Source organism: Spinacia oleracea, chromosome 4 (assembly GCF_020520425.1).
Source record: "Spinacia oleracea cultivar Varoflay chromosome 4, BTI_SOV_V1, whole genome shotgun sequence".
NCBI classification, from domain to species: Eukaryota; Viridiplantae; Streptophyta; class Magnoliopsida; order Caryophyllales; family Amaranthaceae; genus Spinacia; species Spinacia oleracea.
The window spans coordinates 54,044,677-54,060,061 of NC_079490.1; the positions used below are offsets into that span (position 1 = coordinate 54,044,677).

The window sequence follows — 15,385 nt, forward strand, 5'->3', positions numbered from 1 at the left end:
TAAATTGATCTAGTTATCATGTCAGGTTAATCTACAAGCTTTAAAACCAGTTAATCTACAAGTTTGCTGTTGCTCACAACTATCTATACCCGCAAAATAAACAGGTAGAAACTGAAATCCTAAAGAATAAATGAACTCATCAGAACTAACCAGAACTGATGCAAATCAACTAACATATCAAGTTATTAACTGAAATCCTAAAGACATAACTGATATGAACAGAACAGGTCAGAACTGATTGAGAATGAACTGATAAGAACTGATTATCGAGTTTGTATTAAAGAAGATGTCAACTCAAGTGCAGAATTGCCATGTCCCGAGGGGGAAATAAAATTTGTTTGTCAAAGCTCGGGTAGATTTTTAATATGGCCTTCTCATTTGGTTTTTCCGTTAAAGAAGGTACGTTATGTAAATTTTATGCATTACATATGACGATACTTATTTATTTCATTCAGCCTATAGTTTTTACATACTTTTTATTTATCTTCTTTTTCGTGTTAATGTATAACAAGGCTGCTGATAAACAAATAACAAAGGAATTCACCGCGCCATCTCCACGCTCGCCATCATCACAATCATCATGCACTCGAAAGTATACGATCACTCCAACTGATAGGTTAAAGTTGACTTCTAATTTGGTTAAAGTTTTCAAGGATGTAGCTATTGGAATGAAAAACAGCGGAAAAACCAAATCCTTCACGATCCCGGCTAGAGTGTTCCTAAATGATCAATGTGTTAGCCTTGATTATGAAGACATGCTTGATTGGTGCTTTCAAAGAGAGATAAGATCATCTCACATGTTGATTTTAATGATGTAAGTGTGTTGTACCCTTTCTGATTCCAAGTAAATGTATATATTGGTTTCTAAAAAATGATTTAATTGTTTTTTGATGTGCAAGGCATCTGAGTGAGATGGTTCTCAAAGATGGCATCTCTGGGCTATATAGATTTTGTGATTGCACCTATCTATCCCCGCTAAGACGTGTGGAAAAAGAAGACGATCGATGTGACTATTTATATAGGGTATTTGCGTGCAATGATGGCAAAAATAAATATCAACTATTCTTCTTGCCCTATATAGAAGAGTAAGTGAATTTTTCAGCTAATATTTTAATCAGTACTTTGCAACAGAAACAATAGTATCTATAATCACAGTACCTGACCCTACATCCCCGGACAATATGATATTTGTTTTTGTTTTTGTGTGTGTAGTCGGGATTGGATGTTGGTTGTTATTTGTCCATGGATTGCATTGGTTCAGTGGTTAGATCCACTTGGAGCACAAAATGAACCTCCCGAATTTGCTCAAACAATAATCAACAGGTATGTACTAAATTACTTATTTTTTCATATATTTTTCCTATTGTAGTATATTAAAATTACATAACTAAACTATTAACAATTACTTAAGGCAATCATCAAATTTAGCGCGGATTACCGAAAAGATATCCCAAAAACAAAGAAGAACCCTTTCATTAAGTGGCAAAAAATTGAGGTATGTGATATTTATTACAATTTCGTAACAATATTAGTTTGTTAATACGTTGTATTCTTAGGTGCTTAATTATGTTGTAAACTTTCTTGTATAATAGTGCCCTCGCCAACCTCCAGGCTTCAAGGAAAGTGGATATTATGTTGGTCGCTACATGATTGAAACAATAGAGTTGAGACATATGTTCATTCCTGAAAAGGTATTGCTTGCTTCTGATGCATTGCTTATTTTTTATTCTAGAATCTATTGCATCGAAACTCTCTTCCTATTTCTACTACATTTGCTGTATTTGAAGTATTTCTGGGGTCTTTGGATTGTTTGCTGGATTTTGTTTTATTCTGGAATAAAGCACTGTGTATATATTTGTTAGTCTTGAACTTGGGCTACGGGTTACTGTTGTTTGGTTGTGGACAATGTGCTTGGCTTTTAATGTCTGACATCTTTTATAAAATAGAAAATTGATCTTCTGATAATATAGTAGGGGCCATTCTTTTCAGCTCATGTGAAATCAGTTCTAGTAAAATTAGTTGATCATGTGATAAAAGCATTAGTGAATTAGCAATATTAAGGTGGGAATTTTCCGAAATTGAGGAAATGAAGAACTCTAGATGGTACAAATTTTAATTAGTAATTCGGATTTGATAAGTTAATCGTCTGGTGTAGTTGCATTTGTCCACAAGGTAGTTTGGCTACTGTCACTAGTGGTCTTTGCTGCTGGTGGTTCTGTTGGATCATCCTCTGAGTTCCTGTTCCTGGCCCTGGTGTCATATCTTCTCAACACTTTTCATCTCCGACCTGTAGTCTCTCTCAATTTGTTCCAGGATGGTTTTCGCATTGCAATTTTTGTTAATGAAGGTGATATCATTTCTCATACACCATATTGCCCAAAGAGTAGCTGTAAAGTAGGCAGTTTCGTTATCGTCACTCTCTTGTTTTTTCCTGAGCATCCGAAGCCAATTCCATATCCAGTCTGCTATAGGGATGGTGTTTTGGTTCTCAGTAACAATTATCTCGAGAACGAATGGTGTGAGTTTAACCCAAATATGCTAGGGATCTGAGCAAGCTGGGAGATAACATTAATTTTGCATGCACTTATGCTGATTATACTCCTCTAGGGTATGGATCCTCTTGTCATGGATTAGATGCTAATGGGAATATCTCCTATGCCTTTAATGTCTACTATCAGACCCAGTATCAAAAACTTGAGGCCTGCAACTTTAGAGGTTTGGCTAAGCTAACGACTCAGAATATCTCCACAGGAAATTGCAATTTGACCATCCAGATAGCTTCCTCTGGTCTGAGGACTGCTGCACCTGCGGCTTTCCTTTTGAATGTTGTGCTTATATATTTGTTCTTTTAGGTTTCATCTTATAGATATTTTGGATATACTTCTTTACATTATCGTTGTCTCTATATTCAGAGATTTTTTTGCCACAACTCGGCATATTCTTTTTCGATGATTCATGTATAGAATGTTGGCTGCAGAGTTGTTCATCGTTCTAGGGTTATGAAATACAGTAGCTTCCATCTTTACTCGGATCTTAGATACCTTTGTTATGCTAGGCTTACAGTTTGCTACGCAAATCAGAATATCTTGTTACAGCTCAAAGAATACTATTTCTGCTTGCTATCATGTTCTTTCTTACTCTTATATTTTAACTTAGTCTTGTAGTATTTTTCCAAAACTCCCACGTATTCTCAAACTACGATCGACGAGCTAAGGGAGAGGTGGATCTCATATGTTACCGAGTATCCCCAACCAAATAACGATGAAGATGAAGATGATGATGACGATGATCTAGTGTGACTTAAGCTAGCTCATCAAGGAGATGGTTGTTGTTGTTCCTGCTGCAGAAGCTGCTGTTGCTGCAGTATGTTCCTGCTGCAGACGCTGCTGTTGCTGCAGAATTGTTCGTGCTGTTGCGCGCTGTTGAGTTTGTGCTGTTGCTGTTGAGTTCCTGCTGTTGCTGTTGATTTTTTTTTTTTTTTTTACAGTGATATTGGATTTTTTTTACAGTGATTTATTTATTTATTTTATGAATGAATAATAGGATTTTGTTATAGAATGAACAATATTATTTTGTTATTTAATAAAATGATTTTTGGAAAGATCGTGTCGATATCATTTTTATTTTATCGTTTTAGATTTGGTTTACATACTGGAATTGTAATATCCTATTTTTAAATAAAAAATATTAATAAAAAATGCGTAGGCTGTTTTTAAATAATATTAAAAAAAAGGGTAGAATATAAAACGGTTGTGTAAGGAAACAACTTTCTATTTTAATATTAAACATGAAGTATATAGTACGCCTATGTACGGAAGATGTTCTAATCTCAATATTTAATAGGAAGAATAGAGGACGGTTATGTGCGGAAGGCGCGCTTTATTATAGAGTATAGGAGACGGTTATATACGTTAACCGTTCTATATTCCTTCTTTATTTCCTGATTTTAGGAAGGGAATAGAGGACGCTTATCTCTTATCGCTGTACTTTATAACTAGGTATATAAAACGCTTCTTTTACCCGTTTTATAAACTTTATAGCGCGTTGAGTTGGAGAACGCCTCTAAGGCGTCCTATAAAGTATATTTCAACAGTACTCTATCCCCATTTTTGTAGTAGTGAATGCATACTTGGACCAAGGGCATTATTTCCTTCAGGAAGGCCATCAACATGAGGGTAACATTATGACTTTCAAGACTGAGGTACGAGGTAAGTTGGGGTATCGAGATCATGCCACTAGATTTTGTAACCATTGCAACAGGGAAGGCCACGAGGATGAGACGTGTTATCAGCTAGTTGGCTTTCCTGAATGGTGGGATGATAGGAGAAAAGGAGGACGAGGATCTGGCCGTAACAATAGTAGAGGCGGTCATGAGGGCCGAGGTCGTGTAGGAGGCAATGGTGTCGCAGGGCCAAGTAATCAAGGGGCACTAGGTTGTGTGCGAGCTAACAAACTCACAAGTCAGGCACATCAAACTTATTTGGCTGCTTCTGGGATGACTGATGGGCTAGCAAGAGTATCCTCCACTCAAGTCCAGCAGATTATTGACCTGTTGACATCTAAAACCAATGCAAAATTGCAAGATATATGCAATAATAATTTATTATGGATCATTGATACCGGAGCATCAGATCATGTTACAAACGACCTCTCAATATTGATGAATGTGCGGACGATCCAAAATTGCCCTGTAGGCCTCTCAGATGGACAATTCACTAACTCGGATCAAATTGGTTCGGTGGAATTGAATGGAGGATTAATACTTGATAATGTGTGACGTAGTTGAGTGATGAATCAAATTGTGTGATTCAATTTACTAACAAAATATGTGTTATACAGGACCAGTTGACGAGGAAGATGATTGGCCTGGGTGAACGAATAGATGGACTTTATTTTTTTCTGTGGAACTCCATTGGTCAAGGTGTGTGCGGTTGAGACAGAATGTGTTGTCGAACTGTTGCATCAACGAATGGGGCATCCATTAGAAAGAATTGTGAAGCTTCTTCCTCCTGTGAGTAATGATGTTAGGATAAATAATAATGTATGCGATGTTTGTCCTCGTGCTAAGCATACTAGGAGTCCTTTTTACTGTTAGTGAAAATAAAGCTGGTGAAATGTTTGAATTGATACATTTAGATTTTTGGGGGCCCTATAAGACACATTCGTCTTGTGGTGCTCGATATTTTTTAACTATTGTAGATGATTTTTCTAGAGGAGTATGGATTTATTTGCTTCGTAATAAAACTGAGGTTGAAGAAGTGTTTATGAATTTTGTTGCAATGACTAAACGTCAATTTAATCAAGATATTAAGGTTATACGAAATGATAATGGTACTGAATTTAATTGCCTGCAAGGTTATTTTTTGAAAAATGGAATTTGGTTTGAATCATCATGTGTTGGAACTCCCCAACAGAATGGTAGGGTAGAGCGAAAACACCAACATTTATTAAATGTGGCACGGGCGTTACGTTTTCAGGCTAAGTTACCAAAGAAATTTTGGGGGGAATGTATTTTAGCGGCATGTTATTTGATAAATAGAATGCAAACTCCTTTGCTTAATAATAAAACGCCATATGAAATGTTGTTTGGTGAAATTCCGTCGTATGAGTTGATTCGTATTTTTGGATGTCTTTGTTACACACATAATCAACGGAGGTAAAGGGGACAAATTTGATTCTTGGGGTAGAAAATGTATTCTTATTGGATATCCATTTGGCAAGAAAGGGTGGCAATTGTTTGATTTAGAAACACGAGAATTCTTTGTGTCGCGTGATGTTAAGTTTCATGAGAAGGTTTTCCCTTATACCGAGGGTATGGGAGATGATGTTGTCGGAGTAATTTCTAATGAGGAATATGTGGTAGATTATGGGAGTGATGATGAGACAGTAGGAATAAGCAATAATGCATGAAACACAGGGGCATCAAGTGTTCCAGTAGAAGCGAGTGATGTACAAGTGTTGCAGGAGGAGTTAGACGAGGTGTCGCATGAAGCGCACGCTGAAGTGCAGCAAGAGGCGCAGATCACAACGCCTGCTTCGAGCCAGACAACAACTATTGGGCAGATGAGCAGCAATAGTACAGGAAACATTATGTCTGGTAGTACGACGATAGGCTCAGGAAGTGAGGAGGAGTTGGGGTGATGGAAGAGACAAAAATACCCTTCCTTCAAACTTCGAGATTGTGTAATGCATACTATACTGAAAAATAAAGTTCCATCAGAAAGTTCATCCTTGACATCATCCTGCTCAGGTACTCCCTATCCTATAACATATTTTGTTAATTATGAAAGATTTTCTGCGAAACATAGAAATTTTATTGCAGCTATTACAGAGGGAAGAGCCCCAAAATATTTTAAAGAGGCAATGAAATATGAAGCGTGGAGAGAGGCTATGGGTGCAGAAATTGACGCACTTGAAGGGCAAGGAACATGGGTCCTAGAAAAATTGCCTCCAGGAAAGAAAGCACTAGGGAGCAAGTGGGTGTATACGGAGAAAAGAGATGAGGATGGAAATTTAATCCGCAACAAGGCACGATTGGTGTGCTTCGGCAATCATCAGATAGAAGGTACAGATTATAATGAAACTTTTGCTCCAGTTGCTGAAATGTCAACAGTGCAAACTTTCTTGGCTGTTGCAACAGTGAAAAACTTGGAGGTGCATCAAATGGATGTACATAATGCTTTCTTACATGGTGATTTAGAGGAGAAAATCCATATGAAAATTCCACCTGGGTTTCATAAAGATAATACTTACATGGTTTGCAGAATAAAAAATGATTGTATGGATTGAAACAGGCACCCCGGTGTTGGTTTGAAAAGTTATCCATTGCTTTGAAGAAGTATGGGTTTAAACAGTCATATTCTGATTACTCGCTATTCACCCTTTCGAAAGGAGAGTGACAGGTGAGCGTTCTAGTACACGTTGATGACATGATTATTGCCGAAAACAATGTATTTGCATTAAATAGTTTTAAAGCATATTTGAGTCAATTCTTTATAATGAAGGATCTGGGTCATCTCACTAGTGGAAAAACAATCATTTGCATCACCATATTTGCCTCGCACATTTAAACATGTGACGCAATTAACAGTTATTAGCATTAAAATTAGCAATTTGTGTCGCATAATTACTAACCAGCGACGCAAATGACTCTAATATGTTTTCAGAGTCATTTGCGTCGCAGATTAATAGTAATGCGACGCAAAATTTTACCTTAAGTGCGTCGCAGAATTAGTAAATTGCGACGCAAATGACTCTAAGAGTCATTTGCGTCGCAGTTTACTAATTCTGCGACGCACTTGAGGTAAAAAAATTTCGGATTTTTAATTTTGGTTTCCCTCCTCCATCCCGCAATTCTCTACATACTGACCTAAGTCTTCTACAATTCCCTCCTAAACCAAATTAAGCCCAAACACTGAACCTCACTGGCGCTGCACCGCCGTCGGACCTCACTGCCGTCGTTCATTGCTGTCGTCGTTCCATCTCCGGCAGGCCTGCGTCGTTCTCGTCGTTCCATCCCCGTCGTTCACTGCTGAAAAACGCAAGTCTCCCGGGTTTTTTCGTGTTGAAAACGCAGCCCAGCCACCACGGCAGCTGCTGCTTGTATCGCCGCCGACCACCTCAGCCTGTCGTTGTGACGCCGCCGACCACGCCACCGCCCACTCCGCCGGTGCCCCTGCTCAGTTCGTCCCTCCTCTCTTAGGTACGATTTAAATTGTTTTTAAATATTAAAACTTTCAATAATTAGGTTTAAATTGAGTGTTTTGGATTTTATTTAGTTGTTTACATTTAAGATTGAATTTAAATTTTGATATTAAGATTGAAAGTTTGTGGATATTATTTAGTTAAATTTAAAATGAATTTTAAGGGTGCATTTTGATTTGAATTGTGGATATTATGATTGAATTTTAGTTGTACATGCATTTGAATTGAAATTTAAGATTGAATTTTAATTGTGGATATTATTTAGTTGAATTTTAATTGGGTACATTTTAGGATTTAGGTTTTGTTGAATTTTAATTGTAGTTTTTGATGAATTGGAATATGTTATTATAATAGTTGGTTTTGTTGAATTTTAATTGTTTATTACATTTAGGATTTGTTGAATTAAAAGTTATGAAATGAAGTTTTGGGTTTGTGTAGGTTTATGAGATGGTTTGTGTAGGTTATGAAATGAATTTAGGTTATGAAATGAATTTAGGTGATACATGAAATCATGTTTTGGGTTTGCTACAAAATTTTGGGTTTGTGAATTTGTGATGTGAAATGAATTGTACGTTATGGGAACTTGTTATTAGTTATGGTAGGTTTAGTTGGAAGCTATAAAGCCATGGATTTAAAATGATATGAATATCCTAGTTTATATTCTAACCTTCGACAAAATTTGGTCATATTATTTTTTCTTTAGTGGTTGAAAATGGATCGAAGTTGGATGTATGGTAGTAAACGATTTTCTACAAGGTTCTTACAAGGGATTCAAGAGTTCAGTAAGGTTGCCTTGAAACATCAATCAGAACATGAATCAAGTTTAATTCAATGTCCTTGTTGTGATTGCAATAATTCAAGGGGGTATCGGGATATTGATGATATTTTTGATCACATAATTCGTCGCGGTTTTAAGAGTAACTACACGACGTGGACATGGCATGGTGAGAGCATAGATCATGGGGCAAGCTCTAGTATGCCGAGCTCGAGTCAGCATAATCATTGTGATAATGGTGATAATGCATGTCCAAATGATTGTGTGTTGTATCGAAAGCAGTATGCAAATCTGCATGAGTGTCCAAGATGCGGATCGTCCCGTTACAAGATCGTGGATAATAATTCAACATCAACTAAGAAGAAACCTACTCCGGCTAAGGTGCTTTGGTATCTTCCAATTATACCAAGATTTAAGCGCCTTTTCTCAGAAGCGAAAACTGCAAAACTCTTGAGGTGGCATGCCGAAGGGAGGAAGAAAGATGGGTTAATGAGGCATCCTGCTGATTCTCCACAATGGAGGAACATTGATCGAAGGTACAAGGTCTTTAGTGAAGAAGTTCGGAATCTTAGGCTTGGTCTTTGCACGGATGGAATGAACCCATTTGGGACACTTAGTACCCAATATAGCACTTGGCCGGTTCTTCTCACCATATACAATTTGCCGCCTTGGTTATGCATGAAGCGTAGATACATCATGTTGTCTCTCTTGATCTCTGGGCCTAAACAACCCGGAAATGACATAGATGTGTATCTAGAGCCACTCATTGAAGATTTGAAATTGTTGTGGGATGAAGGGGTGTTGATGTTTGATGCATACACCAAAACCAATTTCACTTTACGTGCCATGATTTTTTGTACGATAAATGACTTTCCAGCTTATGGAAATTTGTCAGGGTATTCTGTAAAGGGAAAGAAGGCATGTCCAGTTTGTCATGATGATTTGGTCTCGAGGCGCCTAAAGTTTTGTGGGAAAGATGTATACATGGATTATCGGATGTATCTTCCCGAAGATCACCCCTTTCGAAAAGAGAAGAAAGCTTTTAATGGAGAAGTGGAGAAGAGAGAAGCTCCTACTCCCTTATGTGCGTGTGAGGTTTATGAACGGGTTAAAGACATTGAGACAGAGTTTGGTAAGCCTTATAAAGGTCAGTCAAGTGGTGGTTACAAGAAGAGGTCTACGCTTTGGGATCTCCCATATTGGAGACATTTGGAAGTTAGGCATTGTTTGGATGTAATGCATATTGAGAAGAATGTTTGTGATGCCATTGTTGGGACATTGTTGAATATGCAAGGGAAAACGAAGGATGGGCCTAAAGTTAGAAAAGGTATGGCTGCTATGGGTCGCTCCGAGTTGGCACCTCAAGAGAGGGGAAAACGCTGGTACCTTCCCCCAGCTTGCTTCACCTTGTCTAAAAAGGAGAAAGTTAGCTTTTGTGAGTCTTTGCATGGCTTAAAGGTCCCTGCTGGATACTCTTCAAATTTTCGTAGCCTTGTGTCCATGTCTGACTTGAAATTAGTTGGAATGAAATCTCATGATTGTCACGTGTTGATGCAACAATTGTTGCCGGTTGCAATTCGAGGAATATTGCCGCCACCAGTGAGGTATACCATTACAAGATTGTGTTTCTTTTTTAACACGATTTGTAGCAAGGTGATCAATCCAACAATACTGGATGATTTGCAGGCGGATGTACTTGAGACCATGTGTCGGTTTGAAAAGTATTTTCCGCCATCATTCTTTGACATGATGCCTCATTTGATTATTCATCTTGTTCGTGAAATTAAGCTTTGTGGGCCAGTTTGTATGAGGTACATGTATCCCTTTGAACGAGAGATGGGTACCTTGAAAGATAGAGTGATGAATCCGGCCAAACCTGAAGCTAGTATTGTCAAACGAACCGTTGCTGAGGAAGTTGCCGCATGGGTTGCTCAATATTTGAATAATTTGAAAGAAATTGGAGTACCAAAGTCTCGACATGAAGGGAGACTTGGGGGTCAAGGTACAATCGGCAGGAAAAGGATATCAATCCGTTCAGAAATGATGAGTAAGATTGAGTTGTTTGTGGTGCAAACTGTTAGTGAAGTCCATCCATATGTGGATGAGCACATGGAGTTTCTTAGAGAGCAATATCCTTCAAAAAATGGTCCTCAACTGATAACAGAGCATAATCGTTCGTTCCTCACATGGTTCAAGAGTCGAGTGATGGATCAAATCACCGAAACGCCTGAGGTTGTATCTGACACGTTGAGATGGTTGGCATATGGTCCTAAATGTCAAGTCATCTCTTATGAGGGGTACGACATCAATGGCTATTCTTTTTACACTAAGAGACAAGATGACAAAACGACGATGCAAAATAGTGGTGTTACGGCAATGGGCTTGTCTTCGGAATATGCTAGTGCGAGAGATAGAACACTTGTAGATAAGAAGTATTGTTACTATGGAGTAATTGAAGAAATATTAGAGTTGCAATATAAGGAATTTAAGATACCTCTATTCCGGTGCAAGTGGGTTGATATTAGTCGCGGTGTCAAAAGTGATGAACATGGGTACTTGACACTTGTAAACTTTAGTCGAGTCGGGCATCTTGAAGATCCATTCATATTAGCATCACAGGCAAAACAAGTCTTTTATGTTGTTGACCCTGCCGATCGTAGTTGGTCAGTTGTTCTTGAAGGCAAAAGAAGAATACTTGGGGTCGAGGATGTAGATGATGAAGAAGAATATGATGAACAGTTTAATGAGACTCCACCTTCCTCGTGGCATATTCCTCAAACAATTGATGATGTTAACATGAGTCTTACTCGTCGAGATCACGGTGAAGGATTTTATGTTGCAAAAGAGAAAGAGTGAGAGAGGTAAGCCGATTCCATGAACTTGATTTTGTAATTTTTATCGGTTTTGATTTTTAAAAAAGGGAAATTTTGATGGAGTTCCAAAGATTATGAGATTGTCATGACCTTTAAACGTGCATAAATGGATTTCAATGAGTCTTATAACCTTTTTCTAATCATATTAAACTTATAAGTGGTTTAAAAAGAGTCCTTAGGTTCATTTTAGGAAAACCGGGAGCGAAAATGCCATTTTAAGTCTACATATGACCTATAACGACCCAAACGACCTTTAACCGTGCATAAATGGATTTCAATGAGTCTTATAACCTTTTTCTAATCATATTAAACTTATAAATGGTTTAAAAAGAGTCCTTAGGTTCATTTTAGGAAAACCGGGAGCGAAAATGCCATTTTAAGTCTACATATGACCTATAACGACCCAAACGACCTTTAACCGTGCATAAATGGATTTCAATGAGTCTTATAACCTTTTTTTAATCATATTAAACTTATAAATGGTTTAAAAATAGTCCTTAGGTTCATTTTAGGAAAACCGGGAGCGAAAATGCCATTTTAAGTCTACATATGACCTATAACGACCCAAACGACCTTTAACCGTGCATAAATGGATTTCAATGAGTCTTATAACCTTTTACTAATCATATTAAACATATAAATGGTTTTAAAAGAGTCATTAGGTTCATTTTGGGAAAATCGGGAGCGAAAATGTCATTTTAGGCTTCATTTTCTTTCTTTTTAATTTTATTTTTATGAATTATATTATGAAATAGTTTTGAATTTGCATGAACTCTTGTTTACTTCGTATTGGTTGTTGAATGCAAGTCCCGGATCGATTTTAATGTGCAGATCAGTTCTGGTCTGTGCAGACCAGTTCTGGTCTGTGCAGATCAGTTCTGGTCTGCACAGATCAGAACTGATCTGCACAGACCAGAACTGGTCTGCACAGACCAGAACTGATCTGCACAGACCAGTCCTGGTCTGTGCAGACCAGTCCTGGTCTGTGCAGACCAGTCCTGGTCTGTGCAGACCAGTCCTGGTCTGTGCAGATCAGTTCTGGTCTGCACAGATCAGAACTGATCTGCACAGACCAGAACTGATCTGTACAGACCAGAACTGATCTATGCAGATCAGTCCTGGTCTGTGCAGACCAGTCCTGGTCTGTGCAGACCAGTCCTGGTCTGTGCAGACCAGTCCTGGTCTGTGCAGACCAGTCCTGGTCTGTGCAGACCAGTCCTGGTCTGTGCAGACCAGTCCTGGTCTATGCAGATCAGTTCTGGTCTGCACAGATCAGAACTGATCTGCACAGACCAGAACTGATCTGTACAGACCAGTTACCTGATCTGTGCAGACCAGAACTGATCTGTGCAGACCAGTTCTGGTCTGTGCAGATCAGTTCTGGTCTGTGCAGACCAGTTCTGGTCTGTGCAGATCAGTTCTGATCTGTTCAGTTTTGCATATTTAGGTTATATTGAACTTATAAATGGTTTTGAATGAGTCCTAGCTTAGGTTCAATATTGAACTTATAAATGGTTATAAATGGTTGCGAAAATGAAATTTTTCTAACATGTTGTTTTTTTCAAATAAAGGAACCTACCTCCTGCCGGCTATACTTGTTGATAAACTCAGAGAAAGTCTTTGTTGCCTTTGGTACTATACATCCGGAATTTACTCTTGGTCACCATAACAACCTCGTTGCCGATAACGTGAAGGTGAGCGTTGATGAATTTGAGCCCGCGTATAAAGAAGCTTCAGTCCCCGTGCCTTCTCAATTTATAAAGAAACTTGGACAAGCTCTTGGTACTTTCACTCAGTGGCCAACAAAATTGGTTTCTCTTGTGACGAGTCCTGAGGTAACTTATCATTATGCATCAAATTTGACTCGAAAATATTATATCATACACTTATGTTCACTAATATGTATATGGTTATTTGAAATTCATAACTCAGGTAAATGAGCCTGCAAGAAAAGAGCCTAACGAGAAAAGGGCTACAAGCAAAGAGCCTAAAGGGAAAGAGGTAATGGTTGAAAGTCAACGCGAGACAAAAGGGTCCAACACTAAGGCAAACAAACAAATTCTTCCCAAATTTAGCTCGCAAAAATTGGGAGTTCAGTGCAATTGTATGAAAACTATGGTTTCTAAATTAAAAGAAGGGGAGGATGTTAAGTTGCAAGCTAGTAAAAGGGCATTCAATTTTGACAACGACCGTGAACTTATTATCGCCGTTGAAGACATCAATCAACTTCTCTCGGGAGCATGGCTCAATATATCGATATTGCAAGTTCTTATACTGTGAGTTTCCTAAATTAAATTTTCTCTCCTAATTATTATATTTTCAATTGTCTTAACGTTATTGAGCTATGTAGGGCTTTATATGAGTCGTGGGATGAATTTGATCATTCTACCAATGCTTTGGGATTCATGTGCCCGGAGATGATCTCGGAAACCATGTTGTATAGTGATATAAATCGTGTTCTATTATACATGTCGCAATCCATGGCAACACTCAGTTCTAAGTCATTCATCTTATGTCCATACTTCGAAAAGTAAGAACATTTTAAATTTATTTTTCATATTATATTGTTGATTGTTGTTAATATTTTTTTTCTAACGACATAATTTTATTGTTTGTACGTAGGAGGCATTGGATTCTTTTAGTTATTTGCTTGGCTAAATCTCAGGTCTACATATTTGATTCTATGTAGAAGAAGAGAAATTTGATGATTAAGAACCAATTGAACCTGTAAGTAAAGTATTTTATGAATTCTTTGCATTTACATGATACAAAAATATAATAAAGTATATAGCTATAAGTCCCCTTTTGTCAAACGTGTAGGGCTTTTCGGACTTACAAGGCACAAAATGGAAAATCTAAAGGAACTAAATTGAATTGGATTGCGGCACAGGTATAATTAGTTTAATACTTACCTAAAGATCAAGTTTTTCAAAATTACTACGTATAATTTCATATAAAATTTACTTGTGTTGTTTTTTTTTAATCATGTAGTGTCCTCAACAACCGGGATCACTAGAGTGTGGCTACTACGTCATGCGTTTTATATACGATATATTTACAAAGCATCGTGATAGTCAAGATCTTACTACGGTATGTGATATACTTTAATAAATTGAAGTAGCTCTAGGCATAACTATTGATTGTTGACCTAATTATTTATATACTTGCATGTGTATTTTTAGGATTATTCAAGAACAAAGCCTTTTTCATTCGAGGAGATTAATGAGGTTAAAGAATTTTGGGCTGATTACTTTTTGACCAATTCCGATGTAAATCTAGCTAGCTAGTTTGTTGTAATATTGGTTTGTTAGGTTCGTTATCAACATGTTGGTTGAACGATATGATATGATGGATTGCCTTTTAATGGGGTTGTAAAACTATATTTGACAGGTGCATGTATTATAATTCCCGATTATTGGGAAGTGTTATATTACAAAGGAGATTCTGTCAAAATTTTCAACTATATTCCACTATTTTTTTTATGCATGTATATATAATACTGTGATCCAGATACATGAAATATGAAGTTGTTCAATAAAAAAAATGAAAAAAAAGAAGAAGAAATAAGGTCATTTGCGTCGCAGTTTAGTAAAACTGCGACACAAATGACCTTATTATTTTGAGTCATTTGCGTCGCAGTTTTACAAAACAGCGACACAAATGACTTTTTTTTGACATCCTGGATAGTCATTTGCGTCGCAGTTTAGTAAAACAGCGACACAAATGACTTTTTCTGGATGTAAAAAAAAAAGTCATTTGCGTCGCTGTTTAGTAAAACTGCGACGCAAATGACTCAAATTTGCGTCGCACAAAAGTGCGACGCAAATGACTTTTTCATTTGCGTCGCGGCCAGTTGCGTCGCACCAATATGCGACGCAAATGGGCTTAAATGACCGACGCAAATGACTGTTTTTCCACTAGTGTCTGAAATATTTTCTAGGATTGGAGGTTGCACGTAGCAAGAGTGGCTTTTATGTATGTCAGCGAAAATATGCTTTAGATATTATTTGCGAAACAGGTCTACTAGGTGCAA

At 37.6% G+C, this 15,385-nt stretch overlaps 2 protein-coding genes across 2 annotated transcripts; both read left to right on the forward strand.

Annotated features, from left to right (window-relative positions):
• Positions 1 to 215: 215 nt before the first annotated feature.
• LOC110793725 (uncharacterized) lies at positions 216 to 14,815 on the forward strand. The gene is made up of 10 exons (XM_056843736.1): positions 216 to 399; positions 513 to 814; positions 900 to 1,085; positions 1,213 to 1,323; positions 1,412 to 1,495; positions 1,593 to 1,691; positions 13,975 to 14,079; positions 14,173 to 14,242; positions 14,344 to 14,442; positions 14,535 to 14,815. The coding sequence occupies exons 2-6, from the start codon at positions 669 to 671 to the stop codon at positions 1,648 to 1,650; spliced, it is 585 nt and encodes a 194-aa protein (XP_056699714.1). The 5' UTR covers positions 216 to 399; positions 513 to 668; the 3' UTR covers positions 1,651 to 1,691; positions 13,975 to 14,079; positions 14,173 to 14,242; positions 14,344 to 14,442; positions 14,535 to 14,815.
• LOC130472516 (uncharacterized) lies at positions 7,713 to 13,063 on the forward strand. Its single transcript, XM_056843735.1, has 2 exons — positions 7,713 to 11,340; positions 12,924 to 13,063. Exon 1 carries the CDS (start codon positions 8,417 to 8,419, stop codon positions 11,333 to 11,335), a length of 2,919 nt encoding a protein of 972 aa, XP_056699713.1. The 5' UTR covers positions 7,713 to 8,416; the 3' UTR covers positions 11,336 to 11,340; positions 12,924 to 13,063.
• Positions 14,816 to 15,385: the final 570 nt, after the last annotated feature.

Excerpts from the sequence above, each read along its gene's own strand:
- LOC110793725 (XM_056843736.1), top strand. The coding sequence starts at position 669 with ATGAAAAACAGCGGAAAAACCAAATCCTTCACGATCCCGGCTAGAGTG. Across the intron at positions 815-899 it reads CACATGTTGATTTTAATGAT|GCATCTGAGTGAGATGGTTC; the intron begins GTAAGTGTGTTG and ends TTGATGTGCAAG. Across the intron at positions 1,324-1,411 it reads GCTCAAACAATAATCAACAG|GCAATCATCAAATTTAGCGC; the intron begins GTATGTACTAAA and ends CAATTACTTAAG.
- LOC130472516 (XM_056843735.1), top strand. The coding sequence starts at position 8,417 with ATGGATCGAAGTTGGATGTATGGTAGTAAACGATTTTCTACAAGGTTC.